This window comes from Carcharodon carcharias, chromosome 8 (assembly GCF_017639515.1).
Source record: "Carcharodon carcharias isolate sCarCar2 chromosome 8, sCarCar2.pri, whole genome shotgun sequence".
Taxonomy (NCBI): Eukaryota; Metazoa; Chordata; class Chondrichthyes; order Lamniformes; family Lamnidae; genus Carcharodon; species Carcharodon carcharias.
Genome location: NC_054474.1, coordinates 12,673,536 through 12,689,912, shown reverse-complemented (window position 1 = coordinate 12,689,912; position 16,377 = coordinate 12,673,536). Strand labels below are relative to the sequence as shown.

Below are 16,377 nucleotides of genomic sequence, written 5' to 3'. Positions count from 1 at the left end.
CTGTAGAACCCTTCACCATCCCGGCATGCCCCAAAGTGCTTTGCAGCAAGTGAAATACTTTATTTTGAAGTGCAGTCACTGTTGGAATGTTGAAAGCATCAAGGCCAATTTGTGCATAGCAAGCTCCCACAATCAACAATTAGATAAATGATCAGATAACCTTTTTTTTCTTTTAAAATGGTGCTGATTGAGGGATATATATTGTGACAGGACATGGTGAAGAACATCCCCCTCCTCTTCTTTGCCAAGTGTCATGGGCTCTTCCACATACAGCTGGGATGATCCAATGACTGGTTCTCCAATAATCATGTTTCACCTCCGCCCTCTTCAAATTAATTAGGTCAGTCTAAGTTCAGGGGGTCATGAGCTGAAATGATCCTTTTACACATTATCCAGTGTGCACTACTTTTGAGGTTTAATGCCACATTCAAAACTTGGCACCTCTAACAGTGCAGCATTCCCTCACTGGGCGTGTCAGCCTGGGTTTTGTGCTCAAGTTTCTAACGGGAGTCGAACCGGCAGCCTTCCGGCTCAGTTGCTAGATTGAGTTGGCCACTGCGCCACAGTTAATGCCAGAGGAGTTCCCGCCCGTCGGATCTTCTGTTGAAATCAGAGTTGGGGTGGGTTGTGGAAAACCGGCATTCCACCCAGTCTTACAGAATTCCCACTTGGAAAGGGGGAGGTTAAAATGAACTCTCTTGCCGACTTAAAAACAAAAAACTGCGGATGCTGGAAATCCAAAACAAAAACAGAATTACCTGGAAAAACTCAGCAGGTCTGGCAGCATCGGCGGAGAAGAAAAGAGTTGACATTTCGAGTCCTCATGACCCTTCGACCGAACTGAGTTCGGTCGAAGGGTCATGAGGACTCGAAACGTCAACTCTTTTCTTCTCCGCCGATGCGGCCAGACCTGCTGAGTTTTTCCAGGTAATTCTGTTTTTGTTCTCCTGCCGACTGGCAGGTTAGCAAGAGTGAATTCGTAGAAAGGAGCAACATCGATAGCACAGGATAAGCTTTAGTAACTGCCTCATCTTGAACACACACACACACACATAAAACTGTGCTCCCTCACTCTGCAAACTCGCAGGAACACTGCACAGCTCGGATAATGCAAGGATCACGTTTATGTAACATTTCTGATTTTTCTTATCGGTGGTGCGTTTCTCCCGCCAACTATTTGCCCAAGAGTAACATGACAGAGAGTGAGATGGGAAGCCTGCACTGTAGAGAAATTTAAATTACATAGGGACCAGCCCTTTCAGGGGCGTAATTGGGAAACACTTTTCCCCACACAGCGCGGTGCAAGTTTGGAGCCGGTTCCCCACAAACGGCAAACGATTTTTAAAAATTCCTTCACAGGATGGGTGTCGCTGGCTGGGCCAGCATTAATTGCCTTTCCCTAGTTGCCCTTGAGAAGGTGGTTGGTGAGCTGCTGCCTTGAGCCGCTGCAGTCCATGTGGTGTAGGTACACCCACAGTTCTGTTAGGGAGGTCCAGGATTTTGATCCAGCGACAGTGAAGGAACGGTGATATATTTCCAAGTCAGGATGGTGAGTGTCTTGGAGGCGAACTACCAGGTGGTGGTGTTCCCATCTATCTGCTGCCCTTTTCCTTCTAGATGGTAGAGGTCACAGATTTGGAAGGTGCGGTCAAAGGTGCCTTGGTGAGCTGCTGCAGTGCATCTTGTAGATGGTACACACTGCAGCCACTGTGCGTCAGTAGTGGAGAGAGTGAATATTTAAGATGCTGGATGAGGTGGCAATCAAGTGAACCGCTTTGTCCTGGATGGTCAGGGCTTCTTGAGTGTTGTTGGGGCTCCAGGCAAATGGAGAGTATTCCATCACACGACTGACTTGTGCCTTGTAGATGGTGGATGGGCTTTGGGGAGTCAGGAGGTGAGTTACTTGCCACAGAATTCCCAGCCTCTGACCTGCTCTTGTAGCCACAGTATTTATATGGTTTGTCCAGTTCAGTTTCTGGTCAATGGTAACCCCAGGATGTTGATAGTGGGAGATTTGGTGATGGTAATGCCATCGAATGTCAAGGGGCGATGGTTGGATTTTCTCTTGTTGGAGATGGTCATTGCCTGACATTTAAGTGGCAAGTAACTTTCGCACCACACATCAGCCCAAGCCTGGATACTGCCCAGGTCTTGCTGCATTTGGACATGGACTGTTTCAGTATCTGAGTCGCCGCCAATGGTGCTGAACATCGCGCAATCAGCAGCGAACATCCCCACTTCTGACCTTATGATGGAAGGAAGGTCACTGATGAAGCAGCTGAAGATGGTTGGGCCAAGGGCACTACCCTGAGGAACTCCTGCAGCGATGTCCTGGAGTTGAGATGATTGGCTTCCCACAACCACACCCATTTTCCTTTGTGCTAGGTATGACTCCAGTCAGTGGAGAGTTCTCCCCTCGATTCTCATTGACAGCTTTGCTAAGGCTCCTTGACACCACAATTGGTTAAATGCGACCTTGATGTCAAGGGCAGTCGCTCTCACCTCTGCTCACAAATTCACTCCTTTGTCCATGTTTGGATCAATTGTTAATTTTAAATTTGGGATTGATCGATTTTTGTCAGCCTGAGGCAAGGCAAAGGCGGGTATGTGGAATTAGGTCACAGATCAGCCTTGATCTCATTGAATGGCGGAATAAGCTCGAGGGAATGAATGGTCTCCTGCTGCTCCTACGTGACTCAAATAATCAAATTTACTTTGAATTTTGAACCCCAATTCCCATCTATCAGCCACACTCTCGCTTGCTGCTCCCCATACCCAGTGGGAGATGAATACCTGTTTCTGATGCTTCAGCAGTCTCTGAATTTTTTCCTTTTCCAACTTCTCCTTCTGATAATCTTCCTGATAAATTCCCAGCTAAGAAAGAGCAGACAAGAGAGCTGTAAGCAGCTGAGAGCAGGGACAGTACAGACTGACAGATACAAGAGATAAGGGAAAGGACAAGATGGAGAGGCTATGGAGAGAGACATGCTGCAGTATCAGTTTAACAAACAAAGTGCAGAGATTTGGCTGAGTGCGGATGTCAAAAAAAACTCAGTAACTGTACTAGCTGAGCTGGGAAACAACTCCAAACCTTGGGAATTGGGATAGATTGACAGAAGGCAGGTAGCAAAGGCAAGAAACTGAATCAGTCCCCGAATTGGCAGGAGGAACAAATGACTGCAGTGTATACAATGGTACCATCTTCCCACAACGCAGCCCATCACTGATAAACTCCCTCGGCAACATCCTGTGCCCCTGGGTAACCTCTCGCGACATCTTGCCACGTAGCTTTCACCTCTGAAAGAAAGAAAAGCCAAGTGTGTTCCGCTACATTGTTTAGGGGGATTGGTTATTTCATGGGATCGGACCAGGGATTTGAGGCAGTTAGTGCAAGATCCTATGGTGGGCTCCCCATGTTCCTTCACCTGCTCACTCACCTTGGGAAGGAAAGGCAGTGGAAATGCTTCGGAGAAAAGCAGCGAGAAACTAAGTCAACCCCCCTAATCACAAGGCACTGTAAAGGCAAGCAAGACTCCCGTGGCTTTGCTCATAGATAGAGAGAAAGAACGAATGAACTTGCATTTCAAAAGTGCCTTTCATGACCTTGGGATATCCTTAAGTGCTTTACAGTCAACAAAGTACTTTCTTTACAAAAACAAAAAAATTGCGCATGCTGGAAATCCAAAACAAGTACTTTCTTTCTTAAGTGTAATTACTGTTGTAATGTGAGAAATACAACAGCCAATTTGCGTACAGCAAGCTCCCACAAACACAGACAGCAAAGTGATAATAAAGGCAAAATACTGCAGATGCTGGAAATCTGGAATAAAAACAGAAAAAGCTGAAAAACTCAGCAGGGCTGGCAGCATCTGCGGAGGGAGAAACAGAGTTAATGTTTCGGGTCTGTATGACTCTTCTTCAGAGCAAAGTGATAATCTGTTTTTCTTTTAGTGATGTCGGCTGAGAGATGAATATTGGCCCAGGACAAAAGGAAGAACATTCCTTTTCTTCTTTGAAATAATGGCTCTGGGATCTTCTATGTCTACCTGAGGGGGCAGACAGGGCCTCAGTTTAATGTCACATTTGAAAGACAACAACTCTGACAGTGCAGCACTCCCTCAGTACTTCACTGGGAGTGACAGACTGGATTATGTTAGTGCTCCCCACTCAATGACTGGGAAGGGAAGAAAAGTGCATAGTACAGCTCAGTGGGTAGCACTCTCAACTCAGAGTCAAAGGTTGTGGATTCAACTCCTACTTCAGAGACTTGAGCCCAGAAATATAGGCTGACACCATTACTGTGGTACTGAGGGTGCAGTGCACTGCCTGGGTTGCTTTCAGAAACTATGTTAAACTGAGGCCCCACTTGCCCTCTCAGGTGAATCTAAAAGATCCCACGGTATTATTTTGAAGAGCAGAAGCAGAGGAGTTCTCCCTGGTGTCCTTGCCAACAATTATCCTACAACCAACATCACAAAACATATTATTTGCACATTATCCACACTGCTCTTTGTGGGAGTTTGCTGAACACAAATTGGCTCATGAGATGCGGACATCACTGGCTAGGCCAACATTTATTGCCCATCCCTAATTGCCCTTGGGAAGGTGGTGGTGAGCCGCCTTCTTGAACCGCTGCAGTCTATGTGGTGTAGGTACACCCACAGTGCTGCTAGGGAGGGAGTTCCAGGATTTTGACCCAGCGACATTGAAGGAATAATGATATATTTCCATGTCAGGATGGTGAGTGGCTTGGAGGGGAACTTCCAGGTGGTGGCATTCCCATTTATCTGCTGCCTTCGTCCTTCGAGATGGTAGCAGTCGTGGAATTGGAAAGGTGTTGTGGAAGGATCCTTGGTGTGTTCCTGCAGTGCATCTTGTAGATGGTGCACACTGCTGCCACTATGCGCTGGTGGTGGAGGGAGCAAATGTTTGTGGATGGGGTGCCAATGAAGCAGGCTGCTTTGTCCTGGATGGTGTCGAGCTTCTTGTGTTGTTGGAGCTGCACTCATCCAGGCAAGTGGCGAGTATTCCATCACACTCCTGACTTGTGTCTTGTAAATGATGGACAGGCTTTGGGGAGTCAGTGGGCGAGTTACTTGCCACAGGATTCCTAGCCTCAGACTGCTCTTGTAGCCACTTTTATATGGCTAGTCCAGTTCTGTTTCTAGTCAAGGGCAACTCCCAGGATGATGATAGCGGGGGATCCAGCGATGGTAATGCCATTGAACGTCAAGGGATGATGGTTAGATTCTCTGTTGTTGGAGATGGCACTTGTGCGGCATGAATGTTATTCATCACCTGCCAGCCCAAGCCTGGATATTGTCCAGATCTTGCTGCATTTGGACATGGACTGCTTCAGTATCTGAGGAGTCGCAAATGGTGGTGAACATCCTCATTTCTGACCTTATGATGGAAGTAAAGTCATAGATGAAGCAGCTGAAGATGGCTGGGCCTAGGTCACTGAGGAATTCCTGCAGTGATGTCCTGGAACTGAGATCGCTGACCTCCAGCAACTACAATTGTCAGGAAAATATAATAATTTTCATAATGTTATTTGAATTTATTGTAAGGTAGGAATGGTGTGCGTTGTGGGGGGGGGGGGGGGGAGGAGAGAAACTTAATGGAATTAAAGGCCAGCTGGTCTGAAGGCTTTGATGTATCAGAAGAGATACTAGGTTTGAAATGTTAAATTGGTAAACATGGCTGAAGTTTTAGAATGTGAGGTGTAAAGGGAAAATTTGCATTTTTACATAAACCAGGGTAATCTGAATTTCAAAAAAAAGTTACATTTAGCCAGGAGAAGCCAAACAGTGTGTTTATTTTTCCCAAAACTTACTGATAAAATTGCTACTATGAAAGATGTTTTTTATTAGAAAAGTGGAATTGAAATGACATATTGGGACAATGGGATTTACATTAAAGGAGAAACCAATATAAAGGAGAATAGGTTGTGTGTAAGATGAAGGAATTCTAAGATCTAACAAGTGTGAAAAGCCTCCAGCCTCTAAGCCTCAAGTTGCTGTCTACATGAACTGAGGTGAAGATAACTCATTTTGAATTCGACTGTTCAGGTTATCATGTTACTTTACCTGGGTCTTATAAAATCTGTGTTTTACTGCTGGGAGTTAGATTAACTAAGGCTGCTAGGAGTTATCATATTTGTTAACCTATGTATTTGCTTTAAAACATTTTTTTTTATTAATCAATGTTTAATTTAGTTTTGTAAGAAACCTATAAGACTCGGTGGTCTTATTACTACTAAATTCAGGGCACACATCTTGAAATAAATACAAATTGTAAAATAGTTGTGGCAGTTGTTTCCAGTTTCCCTCTGAGATTTGAATAACTCAGCATTTCCCATCCGCTGTGCCATAACACAATCCTGTTCCTCTGTGTTAAGTATGACTTCAACCAGTGGAGACTTTCCAACGATTCCCATTGACTCCAGTTTTGCTAGGGATCGTTGATGCATACTCAGTTAAACGTGGCCTTGATGTCAAGGGCAATCACTTTCACCTCACCCAGGGAGTTCAGCTCTTTTATCCATGTTTGAACCAAGGCTGTAATGAGCTCAGAAGCTCAGTGACACTGATGGAACCCAAACTGAGCACCAGTATGCAGGTTATTGCTAAGCAAGTGCCACTTGATAGCACTGTTGATAACCCCCTTGCATAACTTTACTGATGATCAAGAGTAGACTGATGGGGCAGTAATTGGCCAGGTTGGATGTGTCCTGCTTTTTATGTACAGGACATACCAGGGCAATTTTCTATATTACTGGGTAGATGCCAGTGCTGTAGCTGTACTGGAACAGCTTAGCTAGAGGCGTGGCAAGTTCTGGTGCTTCAGTAGTATTGCCGGAATATTGTCAGGGCCCATAGCCTTTGCAGTATCCAGTGCCTTCAGCCATTTCTTGGTATCACGTGGAGTGAATCCAATTGGCTGTACACTGGCATCTATGATTCTGGGGACCTCAGGAGAAGGCCAAGATGGATCATCCACTTGGCTGAAGATGGTGCAAATACTTCAGTCATATCTTTTGTACTGATGTGCTGGGCACCACCATCATTGAGGATGGGGATATTTGTGGAGCCTCCTCCTCCAGTGACTTGTTTAATTGTCCACCACCATTCATGACTGGATGTGGCAGGACTGCAGAGCTTAGATCTGATCTGTTGGTTGTGGGGTTGCTTAGCCCTGTCTATCACTTGCTGCTTATGCTGTTTGGCACACAAATAGTCCTGTGTTATAGCTTCACCAGGTTGATACCTCATTTTTAGGTATGCCTGGTGCTGCTCCTGGCATGCCCTCCTGCACTGTTCATTGAACCAGGGTTGATCCCCTGGCTTGATGGTAATGGTAGAGTGGGGGATATGCCAGGCCATGAGGTTACAGATTGTGTTCAAGTACAATTCTGCTGCTGCTGCTGATGGCCCACAGTGCCTCATGGATGCCCAGTCTGGAGTTGCTAGATCTGTTCAAAATCCATTTAGCACGGTGATAGTGCCACACAACACGATGGAGGGTATCCTCAATGTGAAGATGGGACTTTGTCTCCACAATGATGGTGCAGTGATCGCTCCTGCTGATACTATTATAGACAGATGCATCTGCGGCAGGCAGGTTGGTGAGGATGAGGTCAAGTATGTTTTTCCCTCCAGTTGGTTTCCTCACCACCTACCACAGGCCCAGTCTAGCAGCGATGTCATTTAGGACTCAGCCATTTAGGTCAGTAGTGGTGCTACCGAGCCACTCTTGCTGACGGACAATGAAGTCCCCACATCCAGAGTACATTCTGTACCCTTGCCAACGTCAGAGTTTCCTCCAAGTGGTGTTCAACATGGAGGAGCACTGATCCATCAGCTGAGGGAGGGCAGTACATGGTAATCAGCAGGAGGTTTCCTTGCCCATGTTTAACCTGATGCCATGAGACTTCATGGGGGCTGCAGTCAATGTTGAGGACTCCCACAGGAACTCCCTCCCGACTGTATACCACTGTGCCGCCACCTCTGCTGGGTCTGTTCTGCTGATGAGAAAGGGCATACCCAGGGATGGTCATGGTGATGTCTGGGGCGTTATCTGTAGAGTATGATTCCGTGAGTATAGCTACGTCAGGCTGTTGATTGACTTGTTTTTGAAACACAATTTTGGCACAGGCCCCTGGATGTTAGTCAGGGGGACTTTACAGGAGCGACAGGGCTGAGTTTACTGTTGGTGTCTCCAGTGCCTAAGCCGATGTCAAGAGGTCTGTCCGGTTTCATTCCTTATATACTTTGTAGTGATTTATACAACTGAGTAGCTTGCTCGGCCACTTCGGAGGGCAGTTAAGAGTCAACCGCATTGCTGAAGGTCAGAAGTCACATGTAGGCCAGACCAGGTAAGGATGGCAGATTTCCTTCTCTGAAGGACACTGGTGAACCAGATGGGCTTTTATGACAATCGACAATGGTTTCATGGTCATCATTAGATTTTTAATTCCAGACTTTTTTTGAATTCAAATCCACCATTTGCCATGGTGGGATTCAAACCCAGAGCATTACCCTGGGTCTCCGGATTACTCATCCAGTGACAATACCACTATGCCACCATCTCCTCTACGTCATAACTGTGACTGTGCTTCAATGAAAAAGTACTTCATTGGCTGTAAAGCACTTTGGGAGATAGAGACAGGCGCTATAGAAATGAAAGTCTAAATAATGAACTCTTGAGTGACACATCGATAGGCTGAAACGCTGATAGTGTTAGGAGCTGCTCAAGTTGTGGATTTTCACAATTGAAATCCTGGACACAGCTAAGAGTAACTGAAGAGAGAGAAAAAAAAATCACTGGGTCACTAAAAATAAATGGAGTTTCTGCTTTTTCGTTCAACGCTGTTGGTTACTGGCTAAAACACATTGGAGATGTTTGACCAGATGTAGTGCTTGGGGATGGGAAGTCACGTGATAAAATCTCTAGAGTTTATGACCTTATTTGGTTACATGATTGTGTACAGAAGGCTGATTTTGCTGGGCTGTGTAAACATGGCAGGGTGCAGAGGGTGTGAGTTTGGAACGCATGTCAAAGTTCGGCAGGATCAGCTAGACAGCTCAGCGCCCATGTGGCAAATGAGACTGGGACTAAAGGGTGCAGCAATGATCCGATGCCAGTTAAAAGCTTCTCAAGATGTAAAAGGGGCCACGCGTGCTGTGTGTGAAAACACTGCACAGTGATCTCTGTCCGTCTGTCCACTCCTTGCACCAGATCAGCACATTGGAGCTATGCTTCCACTGACTGGCAATAATCCATTGGCTTTGGTTGGCTTCACCTCCAACTATTTAATTCTTAGCCCTCATCCATCGTCAGCATCGACACTTGGAAGAGGGCAGAGCAAGAAAAAACTGAGAATGAAGAATAGGATGAGGATAAAGAGTCAGCCGGAGAGAAAATAAGAACAGGGGAAGAAAAAAAAGAGTAGCTTGGTCGTACAGAACTGGAGTACTGCTGAGAAAAGAGACATGTCGAAGTTTTGCGTCTTGCACTCATCAGGACACTTTGCCAGAAGTGTTCTTGGTATTCTCGCGAAATGTCCTGATGAGTGCAAAGCAAAAAGCTTCAGCGTGTCTCTTTTTTTTCCCGAAAAGACGACAGATGGGAAAAAAAAAAGAGAGAAGGGAAGACAGAAGGAGCAAGAACTTCAGTGAAGAGACAGAGAGAAAGTAAATGGGGAGAAAGAATGAGAGGGAGGGAGACAGAAAGAAACAAAGAGAAAGTAAATGAGAGAACAAGGGGAACAAGAGGAGACAAAGGGGGAAAGAAACAAGAGAGCAATACAAGGAGTGTTCTCACTCTGTACCTGGGTGTTCAGCAACGTGATTTCCGATTGGACCTTTTCAAGCTTCTGTTTCAGCTCTTCCTTTTCCTCATTCATGCGCTCTCGGTCACTTCTCTCTCTCTGAAAATCTTCTTCAAATATTTTAACCTATTGAGGAAAGAAAACTCATGGGTAATTAAAGTCAGACCTTGGCTTGTTTATAACCTCTTCACATCACTCACAAATACCTCAAGGTACTTTCCATCTAGCTCGTACTTTTATTGTGCAGCGAGGGAAAACGGACAACAGCACGGGTGATGAATGAGCAGTCAATCTCCTCTTTGTGATTTTGATCGAGGGTAGAACATAGAAACAGGACAAGGCCATGCAGCCCCTCAAGCCTGATCCATCATCCAATGAGATCATGGTTGATCTGTGAGCTAACTCCGTATGCCCACCTTTGCCCCATATCTATTAACAGCTTTGGTTGGCAAAAATCTATCAAATAATCTCAGATTTAACCTTAACGCTTGACCCTGCATCAACTGCCCTTTGCGGAAGAGTGTTCCAAATTTCTACCACCCTTTGTGGGTGAAGTGCTACCGAATGTCATTGCTGAAGGGTCCGACTCTAATTTTTAGACTCTGCCCCCTCGTCCTCGACTCCCCAACCAGCAGAGATAGTTTCTCAGCAGGTCAGGCAGCATCTGTGGAGAGAAACAGAGCTAACGTTACAGGTCAAAATGACCTTTCATCAGAACTCTTTCAACAGACAGTTCTAATGGAAGGTCGTCTTCACCCAAAGTGTTAACTCTGATTCTCTCTCCATGGGTGTTGCCTGACCAGCTGAGTATTTCCAGCATTTTTTTTGTTTTTATTTCAGATTTCCAGCACCTGCAGTATTTGCCTTTTAGAAATAATTTCTCTTACATATCCTATCAATTCATGATAATATCTTCAAAACTTCCAACTCTAACCATTTAAATTCCAGATGCTGCTTTTTAAAACTCTTTTTGTTTTACCTCCAGTAGCTAATGAGTTTTCTCCTTTTGTCTCCAAGCTACTAGATTAATAACTTGAGTGTTGCTGAAAAAGAGAGACATGCTGTCAAAGCTTATCGTCTTGCACTCATCAGGACAGATGCAAGAATACCAAATTTCAAAGGGAGCAGCAACAAATTACTAACTAGTTAACTGATCATGTAAAATGAACAAACAAGGTTAGACAGACAAGGCAAAGCAAGTGGTGTGCCATAGCTACAATGTGATAATTTGTGGACACTATGCTCCCTGACAATCTTATCTCCATCCACTGTCTGCTGTCTGCAGCTGGAGTCTGAGCTGTAGATATTATGGGACAGCAGGGAGAGGGGGAGAGTTACCTGGACACTTTCTTCCGTTGGGGGGGGGGGGCGGAAGTCACACCCATTAAGTTCACTAGAACTTTACAGTTGGTTAATGGTCATGGATAGGAGGGTGTGACTGTGAGTCAGGCAGGTATGGGGTAAAGTAGGAGCCTCAGCCCTTGACTTTGACCAGTAGATACGGAGATATTTGCTCCTGGTGTAAACGAGAACAAGGATTGCAGGGTGGATGAGTCAACTGACAATAGCACCATGGTGCAAAACACCATTCAAGTTATCTTGGAGGCAGTACAGCGAAGGCTCACTAGACTGATTCCTGCGATGAGAGAGTTGGCCTATAACGAGAGGCTGTGTAAATTGGGCCTATGCTCTCTGAAATTTAGGAGAATGAGAGGTGATCTCATACATACAAGATTTTGAAGGGGTTTGATAGGGTAACCACCGGGAGGTTACTTCTCCTGGCTGGGGTACACGGAGGGGCAGTGGGGGCATAGACATGGGATAAGGGGCCGATCATTTAGGACTGAGATGAGGAGAAATTTCTTCACACAGAAGGTTGGGAATTTTTGGAATTCTCTACTTCAGGGGATTGTGGATGCTCAATTAGCGAATACATTTAAGGCTGAGATAGACATATTTTTGATCTCTTGGGGGATCAAGGGATATGGAGCAAAGTAGGAAAGTGGATTTGAGGCAGAAGATCAGCCATGATCATATTGAATGGCACAGCATGGTTCAAGGGGACGAAGGGTGTTTGCTCCTGCTCCGAATTTCTTGTGTTGGTATTTCTGAGGTGACGGGCCCAGAACTGAATACTGTACAAGAAAAATGGGATCTAACCCCAAAGCTTTATGTAATTAGTCATTTGGTAGCACAGAATTTGAGTATTGCTGAAAAATATGAGTCATGTTGAACCTTTTCTTCTTACACTCATCAGGACACTTCGCAAGAATGCCAAATAAGGGGAGAACAACAATTTATACTGCATGTGAAGAGAGTGCTGATTTGGTTGGCAGAGTCCACTTGCTAACCGATTCAGCACTCTCTTCACATTCAGTATAAATTGTTGTTTTCCCCTTATTTGGCATTCTTGTGAAGTGTTCTGATCAGTGTAAGAAAAGGTTTGACATGTCTCTTTTTTCAGCAATACTTCATGTAATTATAAGATAACTTTGACCTCCAGAGATAAAGGCCAACATTCCATTAGTATTTGAAATTATTTTTTTGTTCCTGACTTTCAACAATTTCTGTACTTGGACCTACTAGAACCCACTGCTCATCCACAGCTTCTAGTTTATCTTTTAAGCAAATGCTCTTGATTATCTTTATTAGATCCAAAGTGATTGACCTCATACTTTCCCCACACTGAACTCCTCCTACCACAGTTTTTCCTACTCACTGTGTATCAGTGACCCTTCATAGCTTTCTGCTCCCTTCTGCATTGTTTACAATGCCACATATCTTGGACCTGTTTGTTTTTTTTTAATTCATTCACAGGATGTGGGCTTCGCAATTATTGCCCATCCCTAGTTGCCCTTGAGAAGGTGATGGTGAGCTGCCTGGGGTGGGGGAGAGACAGGAGAAGGAGGGGAAAGGGATACGAAATAGAGGGCCAATTCTAACAGGACCTAACGCTTCCCCAAACCAATTGCGGCCTACTTGGGAAAGGTAAGGAATCAAGCTGGGCCTTTCCTGTCTACGTGGCCCAGTTACTCCTTCATTTATTTATGAGCAGTCCTAAGTTCCTGGGGGACACCACTTGTCACATCCTGCCAATTGGAGTGCATACCCATTTCCCCTGCTCTGTCTCCAACCTCCTAAACAATTCTCTGTCCAGGACAATAGGTTATCTCCAACACCATGCACTCATGTTGTTCATCACAGTGGCAGGCTTTAGGCAGTGCCTTAGAGAGAGGCAGAGAGGTTTAGGGAGGGAATTCTAGAGCTTGGGACCCAGGCAGCCAAAGGCACTGTCGCCAGGTCCTCTATTTCCTATCCCTTTCCCATCCACCCCTCGTCTCTCCCTCACCCCAGGCAATCAAGTTTGCTGACAAGGACTGCAGCGGTTCAAGAAAGCGGCTCACCATCACCTTCTCAAGGGTAACTATGGATGGGCAATAAATGCTGGCCCAGCCAGTGAATCCCACATCCCATGAATGCTCAAGAGGCCAGGATTGGAGGAGCACAGGGATTTTAGAGGGGTGTGGGACAGGGGCAGAGTGTAGGTCTGGAGGAAGTTACAGAGTTAGGGAGCGGGGCAAAGCCATGGTGAGGAGGTTACAGAGTTAGGGGGCGAGGCAAAGCCATGGTGAGGAGGTTACAGAGTTAGGGAGCGGGGCAAAGCCATGGTGAAGAGGTTACAGGATTATCAATAAAACAGAGAAAGAAAAAGTTTGCAAGAAAGGATTTACTCACCTGCTGTTTGAGGACATCGATCTGTGTCAGCAGCTCAGTTCTCCTTGCGTTCATGCATGATTCCCCAGTATTGCTAAACAGAGGTGGGTGTGGAGTCGATGGCTGGACTGTAAGAGCTTCCTCCAAGGCCTGTAGAGAGAGAGAGACAACGTCTGCTCAACAAAGATCAGTGACAGGAGGAAGACTGGCTGGAGTGGGGGAGAGACAGGGGATGGAGGGGAAGTGGGTACGAAATAGAGGGTAAATTGTAAGAGGGCCTAACGCTGCCCCAAACCAAATGTGGCCTGATCAGCAAAGGCCAGATCAAGCCTGGGCCTTTCCTGTCTATATGGCCCATCTATTCACAGATTACTGAAAAACCAATCAGGGGACTAGAATCGGGGCGCTCTACAGGGATTCATCTGGGGGATTGTTTCATCAATGAGTGGAACATGATCTCTAACGAGCCGGATAACATTTACACGGCCTTTTGTTGAATTGAATGGAACTCATTCCCAGATAAAACCTTCCTGTGTCAGAAGCTCAATGGCGGGGAACTGAGGTAAACAAGGAGCCAGATCACCAGTGGTCTGCGGAAGGTGCAGATAGAGAAGGGTTAAATAACCTTCTTCCTTCATGTACAATTCTATGAACCTCAATGTTCGCAACATACTTGAGTCCAAATAAGATTCTTAAACTTATACAAAGCCAATTTCATAGGTGTGAGGGGGAGAGCTGGCTAAGCTTGATGGATAAATAGACTAAAAGGGAGGGCAGTAAGTAATGGTGAGGAACATTTAAAGAAATGATTCGAAACGTTCAACAAAGGAGATGGAGAAAGGTTAAATAACCTTCTGCCTTGCAGTACGATCCTATGAACTCAACGTAAGCTAGAGATTGAGTCTGCGAACTCCTGAATCTGAGGGGCACAGGGAGGCTCCATGACTGACCTTGTTGAGGCGCTGAATTTCTTTCTCCTGGTATTCCCGCTGTTTGGTAAGGGGCAGGATCTGGTTCTGCAGGCACTGGTTCCGCTGTTTCAGCTCTTTAATTTCTGTTAAACACCTCTCCTTTTCACTCTGAAGGACGAAGCAAGACAAAGGATCTCAGTGGATTTTGCAAATTGTTTTTAGTTAAAATGATGCAACTTTTCTCCAGCAGTCCTTTCACATCTCAAGAGCATCAGACAAAGTGTAACTCAGAGAGCCAGTGAGGGGACAAGGGAGTGAGCAAGAAAAAGTCAGAGTCAGAGATCCATTATGGCACAGAAGAAGGCCATTCAATCCATCAAGTCCGAGAGAGAGAGAGAGAGAGAGAGAGAGGGCCAGGCATGGCGGGCGGGCGAGAGAGAGCGAGGGTGGGCAGACGGGCGAGAGAGAGAGAGCGAGGGTGGGCGGACGGACGAGAGAGAGAGAGCGAGGGCGGGCAGGCGAGAGAGAGGGGGCCAGGGCGGGCGAGAGAGAGAGAGGGGGCCAGGGCGGGCGGGCGAGAGAGAGGGCGAGACACAGGGAAATGGCTGATATTGATCCAGCACATGTGCTTGTTGAAGACATTCATTTGTATAAAATCTTCCTGTTTGTTCACCCTGGGAAGACTTGTTCTCAGTGTTTCTGAACCTGTTGGCTTTGCAGGACATCATACAGGCCCAAGTTTTAGCCCAATTTACAAACGATCATTCTGCCTCCTGAAAGCGACATGCTGGAGTCCAAACAAGAATCTTAAACTCATACAAAGCCAATTCCATTAGGTATGATGGGGAGAGCTGGCTAAGTTTGATGGGTAAATGGGCTAAAAGGTCGGACGGTAAATAATAGTGAGAAATATTTAAAGAAATACATTCCATTAAAAACAAAAACTCAGCAAGAATGATCTATCTACAGCTTATTCAGGAAGTTAATGATAGTATTTAAGTTAATGATAGTATTTAATTAAGTTAATGATAGCATTTGATTAATTATAGTATTTGATTAAGTTAATGATAATATCTGATTAATTATAGTATTTGATTAAGTTAATGATAGCATTTGATTAATGATAGTATTTAATTAAGTTAATGATAGCATTTGATTAATTATAGTATTTGATTAAGTTAATGATAGTATCTGATTAATTATAGTATTTGATTAAGTTAATGATAATATCTGATTAATTATAGTATTTAATTAAGTTAATGATAGCATTTGATTAATGATAGTATTTAATTAAGTTAATGATAGCATTTGATTAATTATAGTATTTAATTAAGTTAATGATAGTATCTGATTAATTATAGTATTTGATTAAGTTAATGATAGTATCTGATTAATTATAGTATTTGATTAAGTTAATGATAGCATTCGATTAATTATAATATTTGATTAAGTTAATGATAGTATTTGATTAAGCAAGTCTGAGGATTGGGGGGTGTTTAAAAACCAGCAAAGGTTGACCAAAAGTTGATAAACCAAAAGGGAAAAATATAGAATGAGAGTGAACTAGTCAGGAATATTAAAACAGATTAAAGAGCTTTTACAAGTATAGAAAAAGGAGGAGAGTAGCTAAAATAAATGTTGGCCCTTCAAAGGCAGAAACAAGAGAAATTATCAATGAAGAAATGACAGAAAAATTAAACAAATATTTTATGTCTTCCTTCACAGTAGAAGACTATGTGCGGTTTTTGCCTCAATATTTAAGGAAAGGCAAACTCACACTGGAGGAGGTACAGTGAAGATCCACTAGTTTGGTCCCTGGGATGAGGGGGGTTGTCCTCAGGTGAGAGGCTGAGGAAACTAGATCTATAGTCTCTGGAGTTTAGAAGAATGAGAGGTGATCTCATTAAAACATACAAGATT

At 44.6% G+C, this 16,377-nt stretch overlaps 1 protein-coding gene across 10 annotated transcripts in view; it reads right to left on the bottom strand.

Annotated features, from left to right (window-relative positions):
• The window catches only part of tnip1 (TNFAIP3 interacting protein 1), a 128,915-nt gene that overhangs the window by 13,805 nt on the left and 98,733 nt on the right, over positions 1 to 16,377 (bottom strand). For 8 of the 10 annotated variants that reach the window (XM_041193278.1, XM_041193279.1, XM_041193280.1 and 5 more), the window contains exons 12-15: positions 14,497 to 14,625; positions 13,568 to 13,696; positions 9,833 to 9,958; positions 2,794 to 2,874 (exon numbers count right to left, since the gene is read on the bottom strand). In XM_041193278.1, the coding sequence (XP_041049212.1) occupies positions 2,794 to 2,874; positions 9,833 to 9,958; positions 13,568 to 13,696; positions 14,497 to 14,625 (465 nt within the window). The remainder of the gene's footprint in view (positions 1 to 2,793; positions 2,875 to 9,832; positions 9,959 to 13,567; positions 13,697 to 14,496; positions 14,626 to 16,377) is intronic. The other 2 variants (XM_041193281.1, XM_041193287.1) reach the window with 1 other exon arrangement.